Here is a 20,315-nt window from a genome sequence, read left to right on the forward strand (position 1 = left end):
TAAAAATAATAAGTTATTTTCTGTACAGGTCGCTAGATCTAGAATTCTGCTCGCTGTAAATCATACACAGAGATAAAGTAGTGCGGGAAGATTACATTTTTTTAATGAAAATTATAATAAATAGTTATTGTAGAGAGAGAGAGAGAGAGAGAGAGAGAGAGAGAGAGATTGTGTGTGAATTATCTGCGTCTGTGCCGCGTCTCTACTAATAATGAAGCTGTGAGTTTAACTACTGTATGTAACTGTAACTGTATGTTACTATGGTTACAGTTGTTTATAGGCAGCGCATTCATTTAGAACGGTGATTAAACTGACTGGAACTACCTGTGCATCCAACAGAATGATTATATATATACATACACACATACATACGTACATATATATATATATATATATATATATATATATATATATATATATATATATATATATATATATACATACAGTACTGTGCAAAAGCCTTAGACACATGCAAAGAAATGCTGTAGAGCAAAGATGCCTTCAAAAATAATGAATCTAAATGTTTCTACATTAAAACAACACTATAAAGAGCAGTAAACAGTAATAAATGAAACAAAGTCAATATTTGGTGTAACGATCCTTCGCTTTTAAAAAAGAAATAGTAGTACAATGTGTGCAGTTTTATAAGGAAATTTGCTGTAAGTGTTACTGAGCATCTTGCAGAAGCAGCCACAGTTCTTCTGGAGACTTTGACTGTCACACTCGCTTCTTATTTTTGCAGCAAAACCCAGCAGCCTTCATTATGTTCTTTTTTGTCTGAAAAGTGTCTCTTATGTAATATTCTGCTTTCTTTACTAACATACAAACATTTTTCTGTAACATTTAATTTTGTGCTGGAAAACTAATGTTTGGAATCTAAAATATTTTTGTACTGAATCAATAATGTAGAAGTCATAAAATAAAAATCTATAATAGTAGTGCACCATAGTAGCCACTATCAGAACGTCAGAATGTCTATTTTCGTCCATTTCTGCGGGACCTGGCAACCCTGATCGACGTCAACTGAGCATGCGCATGATAAAGGCCGCTAAAATTAACCAGCTAGGTAGTTATCATATACAGCTGGATTAATTTAACTAGGTGAGTGTTGTGCGAGATTGAGACACATATGTTTTTATACAGTAAAGTCTTTAAGTGGTAGAGTTTTGTAAAAGTCCTCCGCAGTGGCTGGTAGTTGTTGTTGACTTGTGTGTCTCCGCAGTGCAGGCGGCGGCCTTCTCCTCCTTCTCCTCCTTCTCTTCCTTCTCATCCTCGGTGTGTGTTTGAGCGCCTGGCGGATCAGAGCGCGGAGGCGCCGCAGGACACCGCGCTGTGCTTCTGCCGCAGGACTCTTCCGGAACAGATAAACATAACATGAAATACCTGTGCCTTTGTTTTGTCTCTAAAGCTAATAAATAAGCATTGTTGGCTGTCTGTATATTGACAGTAAGCGGTTAGCTAGTTAGCTTGTCTGGAGGCGGACTACACTCTGGTCGTCGCCGGGCTGTGTGCGTTTCTCCGCCGGGTCGTGAGAACAGAGCGATGGAGGCTCCACCAGTCACCGTCATGCCTGTTACAGGGGGCACGATTAACATGATGGAGTACTTGTTACAAGGTCAGTTCAATGATTTTCTTGACATATGAAACTCAACTGATGGTAAAAATGATCTGCTACAGGATCTCAGAGAGCAGCACAGTGCAGTGATTCCCCTTCCAGATACCTGATCCAGCTCTGCTTTCACTCCAGGACCAGGACTCTGGAACCTCGATCTACCTGCATACAGTCAGCACTGGCTGTGTTTACATGCACATCAATATTCCGATATCAATCGGAATTTGGCAATATTCTAATTAGCATTAATTCTAATAATCTACATGGTTTTTGTAAGTATGCCTTAGTTGCCATTCCTAAATACCTAAGCATCTGTTAGGCTAGGTATTTAGGAATATCAATTAAGGCATACTTAAAAAACATGTATATTATTAGAGTTTGTGCACATAAGAGCACAATTCCTTGCATGCACATAAATCTGATTTCAGTGTATTTTCTGAATAAGGTGTTTACATGCAACAAACTTCCGATTAAAACAGGCATATTCCAGGGGTGGGAATCGGAATTTGGGGAACCAGAATGCTGTCTTAATCTGATCAGGCAATCAGATTGCAGCGTTTACATGACTCGATCGATACTAATTAGAATATTGCCATATTCCGATTAATATCATAATAATGATGTGCATGTAAACGCAGCCAATATTCCCCTGGAATATGCCTGTTTTAATCGGAAATTTGTTGCATGTAAACACCTTAGTCAGAAAATCCACTGAAAGGAGATATATGCGTGTGCTCAGTCCACAAGGAATTGTGGGTGTGAACAGATGCTTAGTTGTAGGCTAGGAATGGCAACTCGGGCATACTTACAACAACCGTGTATACAGGAATACTCCGATGCCTGTATGCACATAAACACTGTATTCGGAATATGGCTGCAACCTGAATATAGACTTTAAACTGAATTTGATGTGCATGTAAACGTAACCATTGTTAACAAGAAAATCCTAGTAGGCAGAGGGAAAAAAAACTTTTAATTACAAAACCCCAAGCTTATGTGGGTGGATGAGATGACTACATGCTTACTGCTTAACTCGCAGGTTCCCCACCCTGGTCTTTCAACTCAGAAAGGACTAATTATTTTTATACTGAGCAGGCAAAACAGTAAAATGTATATTACAAGGGGCACTCAGGTACCACGGTTGGGAACCTGTGGCATAAATGATAAAAAAAAAAAAAAATGTAGTGGTTGAACTTTTTCTTTCATATCTTTCACTGTAATATGCAGAAAAGTCTGCTTTTATAATCAACTAGCTGAGTGCATAAGCTTACTATATACAATTATCACAGAATTAACGTAAGTGCAGTCTGGGCCATATCCATATTATGTTGCACATTATAATAAACTGTCAACTGTAGTGAAAAGTATTTACTGTTGTTCAACATATTTGTAAACGTTTGTAGATCTGAGCATCGGTACAGTGTAAAATTGTTTTTTCCGCTTCTATTATTGTCATGAATGGACAATGTCCAAGATACAACTTGTCTGCCCAAATAGAAAACAAAAAATACTCAATATATTAAAAAATAAAATTGACACCCTAAATATTATAAGAAAATGTTAAATGGAGACACACAGCACATCCTACCCTGTGCTTTTATTATTGAACGACCTGTCTGTTGATATACTGGGTGTCTGAAAGGTGAGGAATTGATGGGAATACTTTGAGCAAATATGTTGATTCAATTGTGTTGAGCAAAATCTGCAAAAACAAGATGCAGCGGCTGAGAAAATGTCTAGGGTGTAAGGGTGAACATGTAGAGCACATGTTGTCAATAATAAATACAAAATTAAGTACATGTAGTTTTCCTCTCATTAGTTCCTGACTTTTCAGTCACCCTATAGATATGTTCAATACTCCATCTTTTTATAAAACCTGAAAAAGCTTTTGCATGGCGTTTACCCATTTGAATATTCCCACTCAGATCCAGCCAGGCTGGGTTTTTTTGGTAGCACATGATCATGTGATACTGTCGTGTTGCACGGCTCAGCAGTATGTTGGTTTTGGTGGATTTTGGAGAGTATATAAGGTTAAAGTTTTGCAAATGAGGATCACAAAAATCCACTCATCCAAGTTTACTTTTGTTCTCCTTATGTGCTTGGACTGACGACTGTTTTAGCTGAAATATGAGAAATGTTTTCATGTGTTCTGTATTACTCTAGGTTCAAAAACCATAAGTGCTATGGCTAAACTGTGGATTTTGGCACCTCTTTATAATGTGTACATTTTTATGCAATACTTTACATGTATACATGTAAAGTATTGCATGTACTATTGTAATATATACATTTTTATGCAATACTTTTTTTTTTTCACAGGCAGTGTACTGGACCAGTCCTTGGACAGTCTGCTCCATCGGCTTAGAGGTTTGTGTGACAACATCGAGCCAGAAACCTTTGCCGATCATGAGCTTGTCTACCTTCTGAAAGGTCAGCAGGGAAATCCATTCATCCTGCGAGCTAGACGCTCACTCGCTCACCCTACTGCTCCCTGGCACCTACGTTACCTAGGGCAGCCGGAGGTGGGTGATAAGAGTCGTCATGCATTGGTACGGAACTGTGTGGATGTCGCAGCCTCGCACAGTCTGCCTGACTTCCTCAATGAGATGGGTTTCCGAATGGATCATGAGTTCGTGGCCAAAGGGCACATTTTCCGCAAAGGAGCCCTCAAGGTGGTTGTGAGCAAACTGTCTCGAGTACTCGTGCCAGGCAACACAGACAACACTGAACCTCTGTCTCTGTCCTACCTAGTGGAACTTAGTGTGTTAGCACCAGCTGGACAGGATACGGTGTCCGAGGACATGCGTAGCTTTGCAGAACAGCTTAAGCCTCTGGTACACCTGGAGAAAATCGACCCCAAGAGGCTCATGTAGGTGCCAAAAGCCACCCTGACTGAACATGGTGGCAGCTTTGAATTATTTGGAAGAAAATGGCGTCACCCTGAAATATCAAGTCTTGAAATAATAAAGTGAGCTATATTGCAAGATGTGTTTAATTTGCAGCTGAATTATTTATCCATGCCAATATGGATACTCTGTTTTTGTAAATGATTAGCTTTCTATGGATAAAAGATATGTAGTTTTGGATATCAATGTGCTATTTTGTGCTATTCTTGTTAGTAGTTTGACTACAAGAGGGTGTAAATGTTATTTTCCGAATAAAAAAAATGCCTCATTTACCCTTGCATGCTTTTTTTGTTACAGATGTCATTTTTCTATGTTTGTTTTTACACTGTTTGTGCACTAGGTGGCTCTCTTACCCTGTTTGATGCTTTTTCCTGTTTCCTCACTGAGTGGCATGTCTTTTATACCTCACAAGTGAGAGATGCAGTTGCTATGGCAATAATTAGACGTGAGAGCTGCACCCCCCCACCCCCACCACCAGTATCTCTAATTAGCTTTCTCAATTGCTTAATGATACATGGACCTGTGAAAGCTCTCCTTTCTTCCCTGTCAGAAAAGTGCAGATATTTTTTTCCCTTATCTGCTCTCATCTCCACTATTAACTCATGAGAGCTGACACCAGAGATGGCAGCTAGAGATGAGGCCATTACTCTTCCGGTGCTCCAACTGGGATCCCACTGTTTAAAATGTATGAGAGAATTTACCATTAATTTCTGTTTTAGTACATACACTCATTTGAATGGAGATAAAAATTACTGGAGTGCTCATGTTTGTCTCAGATGAATTGAGTTGATGTTGGCTTCCTATCATAAAGAGGTGGATTGGGTATGTGGTATGTATGGTACTGCAGGATCCCATTGGCCCTGTACTGTCATTTTTATATCTTATAGTCATGAGTGATTTAAGAAAGACGCAAAGTGTTTTTTTTTTTTTTTTAAATCTGAAAGAGTAGTATTCTTTTAAAAAAAAAAAAAAAAACAACTCACTATTACTAAGATTGAGCACATTCTCATAAGTCGTACAGCACTAGGTTAGTTTTAATTTTTTTAAAAAGTCACATTTAGAAGTATTTTTTAAAAACTTTATATCTTAAGATATATAACACTTAAGCCTGATCAGCTCTCATACCTGCTCAATGCAAATAACATTGATAACATTTCCTGGATTATCAACAGTCCCTATAGAGCATATTTCCATATGCTGCATCTTCAAATTGCCAGAATGGAAATTAATATTGCACTGGGACCAAAAATTCCCCTTCACCTGTGAGCATATGGGAAAATGGAAAATGGTATCATTCCAAATTTCCTCCTCCCTTTGAAGCTCTATCACTGTGCTCGTGTTATATTTGTGAATGTGACAAGAGGTGTGTGAGGGTATCACATTAAACTCTCAGTGTCTCGTGTGTGAAGAGGGTTTTTAAAAAAAAAACAAAAAAAAAAAAAACAGCAGTTCAGCTATATTCAAACTTGTCGCCCTGTCTTAATTGAATCCCCCAGGCATACTTTCATCGCTGAGCTTTTTGTGAATTTTGGGAGTAATCAATGCCAGTATCACTGGCATGATTAGCTGAGTGTTGCAGGTCCACTCACTGGGTGTATGTATAGGAGCTTTATGTAACCTTGTGCATGCTGTAGGTAGATTTAATTAAATGTGTTCTAGTCTGATGTATGAAATGAAGTATAACCAGTAGGTTACTAGTCTGTTGAGTGCAACACTGTTTTGGTATTAGCAACCAAGCCAATCCTGCTAGAATGTCCAGTAACGAGTGTGTGAAGCAGGATTCCTGGTGATGCTGTGTTGCTCACACTTGCAGCCCTGGTCTGTAACCTTCCCAAGGAGTGCACTATTCCTTTCGACTTGGGATTTCAAGTTATGCATTTGTTTTGGTCAATAATCAACAACCGCGTTCACTTTAGTGGATTATTGCATGTAGTTGATTCTTATCTCTGACTATCTTGACTGGGTCTAATCCTATAATTGTTCTGAATATCTCAATACACCCCATGGTAAAAGTGCCTTTTCTAATCAGCAACAACTAAAGATTCTTTTGTTTGGCATGTTATTAGATGCGAAATGTAGATTGCGGTGTGCTAAATTCTTGGTATCCAAATCCCAAGAGAGTGCTGAACTCCAGGTTGCATATGACTCATCAGAAAACCTCATACCTGTTCTATGTTTAGCATGTGCAGTAACACAATTGTAATTTCCTAAGTAAACGAAACCACACGTTGAAGATTCAGTGGGTGTATTGTGTAACTGAGTGTGTCCAAATCGTAGGTGTGTCGGGATGGGATGGGTAAAAATTCATGCATGTGTATGGATGTGATTTGTGGATTTAGGAAGTGGTAACTTTTGTCACTTGTGGAATGTCCAAGTGCATTATGTTTTATCGTCATCGTTTTATCTTTCATTATATCCCAAGGAAACATATTTACCACCTTATCAATTCTGAATAATTTGTAAAATGGTTATATTTAATATTAGATAATATTAAATAAAATTTGCAGTATGTATGCTATAGAGTTAGGTGAAATTTTGCATGCAATGGCATAGTTATTTTCAAGCATAGTCTGCATATCATTTCCATTGACTATGCAATATTTTGTGGCTTGGCTTTCACCAAATACTAGGCACTAAACTTTGGGCAGTTAAAAAAAAGAAAAAAAAAACCCTCACAAATATAGTGTATTTAAATTGTGTATTACGTGAACGTGTATTACGTGTGTGTGTGTAATCATTTAATTAATTGTTATAAATAATTAAAAATGTATTTACATGTATGCCAAAAAATGAATCAAAATATACTGTATCTTGATATTATTCTGATGCCAAAAACAAGGAAAACTGACAACTGATCACACAATTGTAGTTAAATTATTTGTGATACAAATGTTAAGGTTAATCTTTTTTGTGTATAGGAAAATGAAAATTTAATTAAAGGTGCAACAGTTGGCTTCTGTGCATTTGCTTAGATCAAATAACCCATATGGTCTATAGAGAATATTACAGAGAAATTAAAGAGAAGTAAGATGTGAATTTGAATACAGTGTGGTGACTTGGTCCAAAACTAAGTGGCTAAAGCAGGCTACAGCAGTGGTATTTGGAGTCACCGCCTGTAACCCTATACTCGGCTGTTAGTAAAGTTACTGTAATAGTGAATGACGTTTTGTAAGATTCTTGTTTCTGTGGTAATGGGCCATTACCACATAAAAACATTTACTGAAAGTCTCCAAATCTAGACTGGAACAATTCATATTTTACCCTGATGCTCTCTATATCAGATCGGACTCTGGAGATAACTAATCCATGATGATCTCACTTAAATCTGTTTATCGACGAACTGTAGACTATATCCAGGTGAAATATCCTGTGTGGTGGTGAACTCACTGTACCCTCTCTTCACGCCAGTGAAAGAACAGAGACAGGCCTGATACAGAGCAACAGCCAGTGCACTGAATGACCTCTACTGCTGTTTCATTTGTCTACTTTTCTAGACGGACTCAAATAAAATTGCTGGTTTGTAATGTGGCTGATGGTTATCTAGCAACGGCACTGTTGATCCTACTGGATATACGCCTATAGTAACTTCAGTGCTGGTGTAATTTCCTCTATACAGTCTCAGAAAATAGGTACCAAACTGTATCTTTCCTTATCGATGGAGTGGGGCCCTTAAGGGTACACATTTTGTACCTTACCTGTGTATGCCTAGAAAGGTGTATGTCATGTACCTTCAAAGCTTTACTCTAAAAACTAATTACAGTCTATTAATATGCCTTAAATAATTTTACCCACGTTTCCAGGCAAACATATTAAAGGTATAAAATATATACATTTGAAGGTATCACTCAGGGACACAAAGGTACAGTTCAGTACTACTTTTTTCCTGAAAGTGTAGGTATGCAACTGTTCATATTCCTGTGTTGTAATAGTATGACACGTAATCTTTTACATAGGATTGCGAGCAGTTTGAGAGGAAGCCTTTAAGTCCTCTCAGTGGAGACACTCAGGGCATGCATGCTCTCCGTGTGATTAGAAAGACTGTGCGTGAGACGTCTGTGGAAACTTGGAAGCTCATGAGTGTAAATCTGGGATTTGTTTGACGAAGATGGACAGACCATCATCGATCGAAACATCTTAAAGCATTTGTTCAGCCTTAATCTCCTCCATCGCAATAGGTGGGCATGGCCTCGCACCCTCCTCACTGGCCAATTATGGGCGAGCTGCGTTTCTTCAACTCCACACCGCCGGTGCGTCATCCTCTTACAAGCGCCTGCAGGGCCGAGCGTAGCGGCGCGTGAACGGGATCTCAACGGACCCAAAGTGATCCAGCGAACAGAGGAAGAAGACCTGCTCAGGAGGTGAGGAGGAACACACTCAGCTTGTAAACTACGAGGAACCCGGACTGGATTTGAGCCACGCAGTTGTCTCCATACACAGGCTAATAACGAACGCATGACTGTGCATACTCCACTCAGACTGGAGAATTTCTAATGAAGGGATTTCGCTCTATTCAGTGGTCATGGCATAATGATTCATCGAGGACCTCTCCACCCTTGACCTCCTTAACAGAAAGTAAAGATGCAACTTTTCTTTCTATCTAACTTGGTCGCATCCTAGACATCATCTGTTGCTGCAGCAGGTTTCATTAAAAGCCCGAGCAGATTGTAAAGCTCTTCAAATCACTCAAGACAGTGCATTTCATCTGGACTGACTGTAGCGTGAATGTGCGTGGTGGATTCCTGTAACTGTTCATATTGTCATTTTAGCAGGAAAATATGGAGAGACTAAGATTGTCTAATCGAAGATCGCTTCTACGTGTTGGTTTCTGAGAGCTGTCACTTCGAGATGCCGTGTTTCTTCGCTTGCCGGTTCACTGTCCTCCCTCTGAAGTAGACATTTCGGCTCAGGTGACGGATAGTGTGGACGCGGCGGAGTCACGCTTCCATCGAATTGACTAATTTACGATGATGGTGGAGGACGAGGAGCTGGATGCGCGTGCACTTGACCTGGACGCGGACTTAGAGCCGCGCAGCCGGCCGCGCTCGTGCACCTGGCCGCCGCCGTGTCCCGAGGACTTCCCCGCGGCCGCAGAGCTCAGCGCAGCTCCTTGTCCCCTGCTGAAGACGGAAGCCGAGATCGGGCCGCCGTGCAGATCAGGGAGGAAGAGTGGGAACCCCGCCGAGGTGAAGCGGGAAGCCGGAGTCGCGCCGTTGCCGTGTCTGAGCGGCGCTGCACTCGATGTCGCCGGGCAGCTGCGCAAAGCCAAGTCCTCACGACGCAACGCGTGGGGGAACCTGTCATACGCGGACCTGATCACCCGCGCCATCGAGAGCACGCCCGAGAAAAGACTCACCCTGTCGCAGATATACGATTGGATGGTGCGATACGTACCTTATTTCAAGGATAAAGGAGACAGCAACAGCTCGGCCGGATGGAAGGTAAAGACGCACGTGCACGCGTACGCAGATTTACTAGGCTGCAAGCACCAAACGGGTTTATGAAATAGCTACACGTTATTCTTGAATTCTAACTGTTTGGCTTGCATCTGCATTGTTCCTTTTTCTGTTCCTTATTGTCTTATTAAGAGAGTTAGATTTTATATCCTACTCCAACATCAAGCATGAAGAACACTAGAAGTTTGTCTGTTGCTTGTTTTTCTTGAGTATTACTGTGATACTCAAGAAGCCAAAATATTTTGTAAAGACATACATCAAATGATAGTGTCAGAAGTGCTTGGGACTCCTGCGGTAGTATACTCATTGTATTGTGTATTTTCATTAGCAGCCATTCCTAGATCCACACATCCCACTATCCCAACTAAACACAGTTAGCTAATTATTTAACACATTCCAGATCAAACTGTGGCATCACATCACTTTTTCTATTTATAAAGCACATTCTCAGTGATACACACTCAATTATATGTAGTCAATATATGTAGACTTCTTAATGTCTTGTTAATTAGTTTCAAAGATTCAGCTCTACAATACAAAAAAGCACACTCATCATCATTATTACTCTTATTCTTTAGCACAAATCAGGATATAAATTGGAATAAAGTGGCAGCAGATCATGTAAATACACAATGTAAATACATTTTGTTTCCCACAGCTAACTATAGCAGGCGACTTACTAAGCAGTATACTAAGAATTATACATAAGACATTCATTAAAGAAAAAAAAATCAAATTCCACATTTGCAGTGTGCACAGTAAAACATCCCAAAATATGGTTTAATTACATCATCATCTAGTTACCGAGCTAGTCTGCAACTTCTTTTGGATTTATTCAAATAGATTTGCAGTGTCCTTTCTTTACTTTGTAATAAGCATGTTGTTTCTAATCCCATCCTTATTTTTTTTAACCATATACATTATTCTGTACTTTTGGGCATCGCTAAATCCATGTTTCATTGCCACTTTGTATGGAACTGGTCTTAATGTAAACATGATTATGGAAGTTAAGTGATAAATGAGCCTTGGGACATTCCACAGAACACCTGACTACTTCAGATACCTAGGCCACACTCATGCACTACATCCCTAAGGTGGGCCAGGATCGCTCATGCAGGCTCCCTAATGTCTTGCAGCTTAGTCATGCTGACAAGGTTCTGTCTGTTCACCATTTATTAAGAACATCACTGATAATACAAAACATTTGGTGTAAAATATAAAGATATGATTTTAGCTGGCTGTTCCTTTACAGTAAACATGTAATCTATTCCATTACTTCAGCTGAAACATTCATATACAGTGAGACCATACATATTATATATAGTGAGACTTACATTTAGTCTATTGACTCACTGTCAGTAGTGATAGGTTGACTGTTCTGAAAATGTCCACTGATGGGAGACAAATGCGCATTGAAGACCCAGCCACGACCAAGCACTGTGGCTCACCGCTCTGTGGTTTGTGGGAAGAAAAAAAGAACTGAGCATAAATCCAAACCCATAAGTGTTCAATGGACTCGTAGTTTCCCTTGGCCTAGGCACTTGGGTCTGATGCAAGGTTATCTAGGTTAAACAATGTGTGCTGAGGTGTGTCTACAGGTGTCTGAGCTCCATTATCCCTTCACTGTGACAAGACACTGTGCTAGTTAACCACAGAGTGGCCTCCATATCTTTAGAACTACTGTCCAAGTGCAGGCTTGCGTAAGGGCAAATTAAGGGGTTTACCACAAGCGCTGTTAGTCTACTACTGCAGCAGTTTTTAGAGCTTGTCCAGACATAGCCTGAGCCCAGGTAATGAAGGTGATTAGGCATGCTTTTAAAAGCACGCTTGTGCTCGGTTATAGATGTGACCCTGTTTCCGGTAGAAACAATATAAATAGTGTTTCAAAAATATACCCTGGACACAGCCATATAGACTGCATACTGTAGGGACCTTTCAGACTGATATTTCCTAAGCAGTGTTGACTTACACGCTCCCTTTTTGTGATGATTACCTCATTGGTGATTTATCAGTGATAATCTATCTTAGTTAAATAGCACCAAATTACTCCCTGAACTCCTTCTGTTGCAGCTTATGTATGATTAGCACTTGAGAGGCAGGGGAACATATTCACTATAAGAAGAACACTTCAAAACCGTCTTTAAAAGCAGCATGCAAATAGCAGTATAATAAGCCATTATGTGAACAGGAAGTCTAATAAGGCTGATTATTTTATTTGACGGTGTGTACCCTCCAAGTGAACGAGTACATATTACGACATTGCTTCTATGGACAGAGAAAAAAAACCCAGCGTTAAATAATTTTATTATGGAGCCTGACCTATGTCCCTGTGCTCTGGTTTAGGAGGTCAGGTGTATTTTTGTGTATAAGTACCGGTAATCATGCCTCATCAGATTTGCATGTTTTTTTCTGTTTGTTTATTCTACATTTACACAGTTTGAGACAATGCAAACATACAGGTTAGCAAAGCTCTCTTGACAGCCAACAGTAGCTCTCTGGAATGCCTGAGATTTGATCTAAGAACCTTTGGATCACTGGTACAGAACCTTAACCACTGAATCATTACTATTCTGTTTGTGGTGGTGTAATTATGTTGACCATGTGTTGGTTGAGTCCTACTGACATTGCTGAGGAAGTGGTGTCATATTCTGTAGACGTGTGTGTAGGGGGATCCTCTGATCAGTGTGACAGCATGCCATCGCTGCGGATTATGTGCTGCTCAGATGTTTTTTATTTTTGTGTACAAGGGCATGTGTGAATGAAAGTATTTAAAAGAAAGAAAGTACATCTTGATATTTGTGCATGTTTGTGAGAATGCAAGTGTCAGATTAGCTAATTGCATTTGCTGCAGCGTACTGTGGTTTCTTTTTTGGTGAATATCTGAAATTATTGCCTTAAGTGTGTGTGTGTGTGTGTGTGTGAGAGAGAGAGAGAGTGCAAGTGATGGAGTGTATGAGTGCCTGACCGCTGGTGTTCTAGTGCCAGGGGATTGCAAGTCAGGTCAGAGCGTGTGCCAAGCAGTCAGTCAGACGCTCTAATCTGAAGTGACGAGAGCGTTATTTATAACGTGTCTTTAGGTAGGAGCACAGGCCAGCAGTGCAAAGGGTCAGCAGCCTGCCATTGCATGCAGACTGTCAAAATGAGAGCAAGCAAGTCAGTGAGAAGAGTAAGACTGTGAGAGAAGGAGAAGGAAACACTGAAACACTGAGGGGAATAAGGAGTCTATTCTAAATATTCTAATCATTTTAATATTTATATAAAAATATATATTAATTGGTGCTGTTATGATTCAAAATAAAACACAGTTCAGTGTTTTTCAATAGTTTTTCAGTGTTTGGGCAGATCTTTCTTTTGCCTTTGTGGTTTACTATAACCCGAAGTCCATGCTTTTATGGTGTAGTATTTATGAATCATATAAAACACAGTCCTTGTAAATGGACTCGTAGCACTCTGAAGTGGTTACACTGTGTGTGTGAGTGAAACTATAAGCACTCATTCTTAAGGGCAGGAATCAAAGATAAAAGATAGATGGTAACCTGAGGTCCTATCCATATTTTATTGGTGCTAGTGAGCAGAGCTGACAAATGATGAAGACAAAGCAACACAGTGAGAAACAGAAGTATATTTTCTGGTAAGTGTAATTACATTGAGATTATGTCATCTGTTGAGGTTATGTACCTTGCTCAATGGGGAACATCAGTGGCTGCACTGGACTCATCCAAGCCATGACACATAGCCTTTGGCTTCACGTGGCTTCTCACTAGTCTTCAAAGCTACACATGGTGCACAGATTACACAAGATGTTTCAGAGCCAGAGCAGAACTCAGACTCAAATCCCTGTTCTCTGTACTCATAGAATATCTGAGTTACTCATGCATATTTCATCTGTGAGTAATTTGACTAGATTAGTGTAGACTAGATTAGTCTCTATAAAATGCACCATTCTCGGGTTAGGCTTAACTTATTAGCTTTAATTAGTTAAAAAGTTAAATATTGGTGCAAACACTAAGACATGCAGTGCAGAAAGTGATCCAGGTTCAGGATTTCCAGATTGTTTGATCAGGATTTGCTCTTTCATCCTGAAACATCTTGATTGCTGCTTTTTGCTGCTGCTTCTTCCTTCATTTTTTAATTATTGCTCTGGAGGGTTTTGTGTTGTTTTGTGTTGTGAGGTTTTGATGTGTTTCCTCCTCAGATTTGGTGCTCTTTTCTGGCTCTTTCTCTGGCTCTTTGGAATGAACTGGTGAACCAGGACTTTATGAGCACAAAGTGGATGGAGTAACACATGTCCATGCCAAGCTTAGAGTGCAGCCATACTAGTAACTGGGAGATGGAAAGCAGGCAGACAGAGACAGCTGACCTTGGAGAGGGTGCTTAAGTTGGAATGACTGTTTTGGTCATAGTTGTCTTTGTTCACTTGCTGTATATGAAGTGTTATAATGTGTGAGGAGAATAAACTGCGTTGTGTGCAAATTCCAAGAAACCAGCAAACAGAAGAATGTGTGGGCGCAAGCCAACCAGATGGTTGTACGCAGACCCCTGAGGTACACCGGACCCACAGAGCCATAAGTGTAGGCCTTGACTGCAGCTTGCCTCTTAGCACCTAACAAGTTATTTCCCAAGCTCTGCCTTTTACCCTGCTCACATGCAGGCAGGATTGTGTGAGCTGTCATAGAGAAGAAATTATGTAGTGATTCAGAATGGTTTGGAAGGATCTGTCCAGTTATCTGAACCATCAGTCAGACCCTGATGATTCCAAACCTCATATAAAAAGGCCATGTGCTCTTCACCTTCTGACTTCAGTAAACTTTTAAAAAGGATTCTACGGCCAGGTGCCATGAAGAGGTCAGGAAATGTTTTCAACTGGATAAGAACCAAGGACAAGCTGTACTGCCTGTGAAGGGGGATATTTCAGTAAAGCGTTTAATTTGTTCCTCTGTCTATATCTATATCTATGTCTATCTATCTATCTATCTATCTATATATCTATATCTATATCTATATATATATATATATATATATATATATATATATATATATATATATATATATATATATATATATATATATCATTCAAGGCCACATTACATGCAAGACAAATGAACAGTACAATTGCGTGTTATGTAGAAGACTCTGTGAACTATTGAAATGTATTGTGATTTTTTTCATGACCTTTCACACAGTGGGTCTTGAAGGTTTCTTTTGTATGTGGGCATTCTGTGGATCTAAAATTATGTGGATATTGAAGTTTTTTTTTTGTGTGTGTGTGTGTGTGTGTGTGTGTTTGTCAGTCCATTGGGTATGCTGTGTTACCTACCTCTGTGTGTGTGTGAGAGAGAGAGGCACTGTGAGTGCATGTGTGTGTATGTGTGTACACTTGCATTCATGTGTATGTCTATGTGTTTGTGAGTGTGTGTGTGTGTGTGTGTGTGTGTGTGCGTATGTGTGTGTGTTGATGGGCTCAGTGGGAGACTGGGTCCTGGGGGAATAACTCTCGTTAATAATTCAGACGAGGCTCATTATCAAGGCAGTGCAGATTTCTCCCTGATTTCACCTTAATTGCAGGCAGCCTGCTCCACTCAGGCAGTCTGTAGTCACGCTGCGCTCTCTCACTTTCTCTCCTTCGCTCTCTCTCACTCTCTCTCTACCTCTTTCTCTTAGAACACACTCAAATTTATATACATATATGCAGATTTGGAGTGAAAGCCTATGAGGATAAAACGAACAGTGTTGTCTCTAATTGGAGGGTATCTATATTATTGTGCCTCTATATAAGGATCACAGTCCTTTTCATACATAATGACCATTATTATGATGTCATTACTAATTAAAAAATTGTCATTAAATAAAATGTTTATGTTTAGTAATTGGGTGTAATTCTAAACAATAACTGTCTAAAATCTGTGACCTGTGAGGATTACCAGATGCTTAGTATCTTTTTTGGTGATACTCTTACAGACCTGGAATGGAGCAATTTTTGTTTCTGGGTTTTGTAACCTTAAGTCTTGTCTTCAGTAAAATCTGAAGTAAAAAACACACACACACACACACACACACACACACACACACACACACACACACACACACACACACTATGTAACAGATCACTGTATAGCAGAACACATACAGTACAAAATACTGAAAAGTGCTTTATACACTAGAGAATTCATCCTGCTACTGTCAGTCACAAGTGAGACTATTTTATTTGCAATCATAGATACCTGTGTCACAAGGCGTTTGAGAAACCTTATCTTTTTTTGGCTATGTTTCTGATTTTCCAGCCTGCGCAGCATGCGCTACACGTAAATCTTTCATTCAGAATCAACATCAGAACGTTTGTTCTCATGGACATGAACTAATGATGCGTTGACTCACTGCTTACCAAATAAATGACTGAGCAGCCAATTGTCCAATTAGTAAAAGTCCTCTGAAATTAGATGCTATGTACAAAACAGATTCCAATGTGGTTGACCCAAAAAAGTATGTAAATATGTTTGAATTAAGGCTTTCTGCACTTTTAACTAAACAGATCAAGTCCGGTGTGTGTGTGTGTGTGTGTGTGTTTTTGACCTACTTTTGTACATATGTGTGTATAAGATACTTTGCACTATGGGGAATATACTGCTTCAGCATATGCTCATTATCTCATAGCTGAAGCCCACTTGTGGTGGCCTATGAAAACATTTCGCGTGGTAAAATTTTGACATTTTCATTTATATGTGATACTAAAATTAAAGGTTCTCTGAGACTGAGATTTGAAGACTGTTTACCCGCTGAAGTTAGAAAAGGAAGAAAAAACTTCATTAAAAGTCACAAACTTTCACTGATTGTATCTAGAAGCAGTTGACATAATCTACACTTGTGTTGGTCCCCCTTTTGCTGCCAAAACATCCCTGACCCGTTGAGGCATGGACTCCACTAGATCCCTGAAGGTGTGCTGTGGTATCTGGCACAAAGAAGTTAACGGCAGATCCTTTAAGTCCTGTAAGTTGCGAGGTGGGGCCTCCATGGATCGGACTTGATGGCCAGCACACCCCACAGATGTTCGATTGGATTGAGATCTGGGGAATTTGGAGGCCAAGTCAACACCTTGAACTCTTTGTCATGTTCCTCAAACCATTCGTGAACAATTTTTACAGTGTGGCAGGGTGCATTATCCTGCCAAAAGAGGTCACTTCCATTAGGGAATACCGTTGCCATGAAGGGGTGTACCTGGTCTGCAACAATGTTTAGGTAGGTGGTATGTGTCAAAATAGCATCCACATGAATGCCAGGACCAAAAGTTTCCCAGCAGAACATTACCCAGAGCATCACACTGCCTCTGCCAGCTTGCGTTCTTCCCATAGTGCATCTCTTCCCCACGTAAACGATGCACACGCTACACAGCCCCATACGCAGCAAGCTGCGATGCACTGTGTGTTCTGACACCTTTGATCATAGCCAGCTTTAACTTTTCAGCAATTTGTACTACAATAGCTCTTCTGTGGGATCAGACCAGATGGACTAGCCTTCACTCCCCACATGCATTAGTGAGCCTTGGGTGCCCATGACCCTGTCGCTAGTTCACCGGTTATCCTTCCTTGACCACTTTTGGTAGGTACTAACCACTGCATACCAGGAACACCCCACAAGACCTGCTGTTTTAAAGATGCTCTGACCCAGTCATTTAGCCATCACAATTTGGCCGTTGTCAAAGTCTCTCTAATCCTTACGCTTGCCCTTTTTTCCTGTTTCCAATGCATCAACTTCGAGAACCGACTGGTCACTTGCTGCCTAATATATCTCAACCTTTAACAGGTGCTATTGTAACGAGATAATCAATATTATTCACTTCACCTGTCAGTGGTAATAATGTTATGGCTGATCGGTGTATATTAAGTTCATTTGAGTCATTTTAGTGAAACGTCACTAACTGTTAATTGATGTGCTGGGTATGTGCATATTAGCCTACAAACTTTGCAATTAAACATAGCATAGATGAAAAATGAAAAGTTAATTCCCATAAACAAAATTTTTACAAAATGAATTTTTTACAAGCATGTTAATATAAAGTTTTAATTTTAATTTTAACCTATAATAATTGTACTACTCATTCCTAATTGTTTAAATCTGAATATTCACGACCTGAATTTCAAAGTTGTAAAAGGCCCAACATATACAGATTTACTCTTTCAAAAAATATTTTTAAAGCATTGAGAGTTCAGGTTCTAATACTCTGTTGCAAATTTACTCTTAAAAAATACTCTGTTGTTTTCTTAGCTAGCCAGCATAATTTATATTATCTTCTAAACCTGGCCTAGCCAAATTTAGACAGCAGAAATATTTTGCCTGCAACAGAATAACGTTATTTTGAATTAATTTGTTACATTAACTCCAAAACTACATGTAGCAAGTTTCCCACATTGCTTCACTTATTTAACATGCATATTTGTTTGTACTTCTGTTAGTATTTGAGTTAGACTTGAGATAATCACAGCTTCTTCTTTGTACAGCTACTGTCTTCTTACAGAGACAGAATGATGGAATGACTCCCTTTCTTTCTTCCCCGACTTCCACAAAATGCTAATCAGTCCAACTACTCATGTAGTTGTGAAATTACATGCCATGCTAATCCACAGTATTTTTAATCCTCTGCATTCCTGGCTCAAAATTTGCACAAGATGCAGTGTTGCCATGACTAAGTACAAGTGCATCCCAAGTTCAATGACAAGGGTTGAGATTCTACCAAAGTTCAGATTCCACGCACAACATTATTAAGCTTCTCTGTGCCCGTTGCCAGCTAGGTTCTAATTATCAGCATGTTAGTACTCACATGAACTCTCGTGTATCAGGGAAAGAATGTGGAAATCTGAGAAAGTGTGAAATGATCGTAGCAGCTTGACAGCATGCTTTTGGGAGCGCACTGAGATGTGTGGATTGATTCAGACCCAGCGACATGGCTTTCGCTCGTAGGCTGCTGCTGAGTGCTGATTGATGGCTATTAATGTGTCTTGTGAGGAACCTGAGGTGATTTATGCCTTGGAGAGTGCCATATCTCACGCTGCTCTCCTTTCCAGCTGAAGCATACTGACAGGCTTATGAAGGCTAGGCACACTCACCAAGGTGATGTGCAGCTCTCCTATGTTATGTGAAGTTCTGAGCCTGGATTCATAAGAATCCCTGAACTGATACTCTGATCTAGGATCAGCTGTGATTCCGTCTGTTCAGGCATCATTCATTATGTACATAGTAGCTTAACTGGAGCAGAATTAGTGCATCAGTTCAGATCCTGTACTCCAGTTGCAGGAGTGGAAGAGGAATATGAAGTGTGACATCTCAATGTCAGTCCCTACAGTAGAGGGCAGGCCAAGGGAGGGTATGTTGGCTGTGGTTAATATGAGAACTGCTTACCCTTGTCATCTGCTGACTCTGTGTTTGTGTTGGTCTTTCTCCTGGGTTGAAGATAATGTGTGCATGAACAGACACAAGAACTATTGGATAATCCTAGACCTGTTCTTCTGTTTAAAAAAAAAGTCCCTATGCTTGCTGTATAGATGCAGATTTGTACTCCTGTGTTAAGTAAGCATATAACTAAAAATAGTTGGCTAGGAACACATTTAGAGTAACCAAAATAGGGTGTCTGGTTCAAGTGTCTGGTCCACAAACTATTCACTTTCCTGGCCAGCTAGTCCAAGCATTTGATAAATAGTCAGTTAACTTTCATGATTGCTTTAAAGTGGCCATATGTTGAATACTATCAACAAACCAAACTACTCAACATAAAATCCCACATATCGATAGCAAGATTTGCTATTTTGGTGACTTCTGTAAAATTGTTATCACCCACAATGTCAAAATCCCCCAAAATGGTATTTCTAAAGTCTGCTCTATTCTGTGTAGCAAGCAGTTTGATTTTGTTTTATGGATGTGTAGGAGCAATATTTAGCAGGACTAGTGGGTTGTGGATGTGGCATGTGGTCAGACTTTGGTAAGGGAGCATAGTAGGAGCCAGTGTCAGACCTATTATGAGTGGGACAGCTTTTGGCATAGGAGGTGTAATGCACTGGATGTGACTCAACTGTGGTTTCACTATTTTACAGGCTTTGCTTCTTAGGGATTTAATGCAGTCACTAGATAGCGGGAGTGTGTTGCTTAGGCAGTAAGTCACTGTTTGGCCAGGGTGATGGTGGAGTTATTGGGGGGACATGGCTGTGAGTCAGATGGCTGAGACGTGGCAGTCCTAGGTGGATTTGTGTGTCAGTGTGGATGAAAGTAGGTCAGGATCAGAGCATATGTCTGAGACGGCAGATAGCTCGTCATGAACCCAGCCTGTTTTTCTCTATCTCTATTCATCCCTCTGTTCCC

At 39.9% G+C, this 20,315-nt stretch overlaps 2 protein-coding genes across 4 annotated transcripts in view; both read left to right on the forward strand.

The window, feature by feature from the left end:
- The first annotated feature begins 959 nt into the window (after positions 1–959).
- Positions 960–4,790, forward strand: med18 (mediator of RNA polymerase II transcription, subunit 18 homolog (yeast)). 3 transcript variants are annotated; one of them, XM_026926073.3, is made up of 3 exons: positions 960–1,101; positions 1,223–1,615; positions 3,932–4,790. In XM_026926073.3, the coding sequence occupies exons 2-3, from the start codon at positions 1,543–1,545 to the stop codon at positions 4,483–4,485; spliced, it is 627 nt and encodes a 208-aa protein (XP_026781874.1). In that variant the 5' UTR covers positions 960–1,101; positions 1,223–1,542; the 3' UTR covers positions 4,486–4,790. The 3 variants fall into 3 exon arrangements, with proteins under 3 accessions (XP_026781874.1, XP_026781876.1, XP_053089040.1); XM_026926075.3 differs by having other exon boundaries at positions 979–1,101; positions 1,228–1,615; XM_053233065.1 differs by lacking the exon at positions 960–1,101 and having other exon boundaries at positions 1,108–1,615.
- A 3,790-nt stretch (positions 4,791–8,580) lies between these two features.
- The window catches only part of foxo6a (forkhead box O6 a), a 30,595-nt gene continuing 18,860 nt past the window's right edge, over positions 8,581–20,315 (forward strand). Inside the window, exon 1 of the mRNA XM_053237242.1 lies at positions 8,581–9,956. Coding sequence (XP_053093217.1) covers positions 9,483–9,956 — 474 coding nt within the window. The 5' untranslated portion in view covers positions 8,581–9,482. The remainder of the gene's footprint in view (positions 9,957–20,315) is intronic.

This window comes from Pangasianodon hypophthalmus, chromosome 1 (genome assembly GCF_027358585.1).
Source record: "Pangasianodon hypophthalmus isolate fPanHyp1 chromosome 1, fPanHyp1.pri, whole genome shotgun sequence".
Taxonomy (NCBI): domain Eukaryota; kingdom Metazoa; phylum Chordata; class Actinopteri; order Siluriformes; family Pangasiidae; genus Pangasianodon; species Pangasianodon hypophthalmus.

Bases quoted from the DNA above. Each gene is read 5' to 3' on its own strand.
- med18 (XM_026926073.3), top strand. From the start codon at position 1,543: ATGGAGGCTCCACCAGTCACCGTCATGCCTGTTACAGGGGGCACGATT. The intron at 1,616-3,931 runs GTCAGTTCAATG...TTTTTTTCACAG, and splicing joins GATGGAGTACTTGTTACAAG to GCAGTGTACTGGACCAGTCC.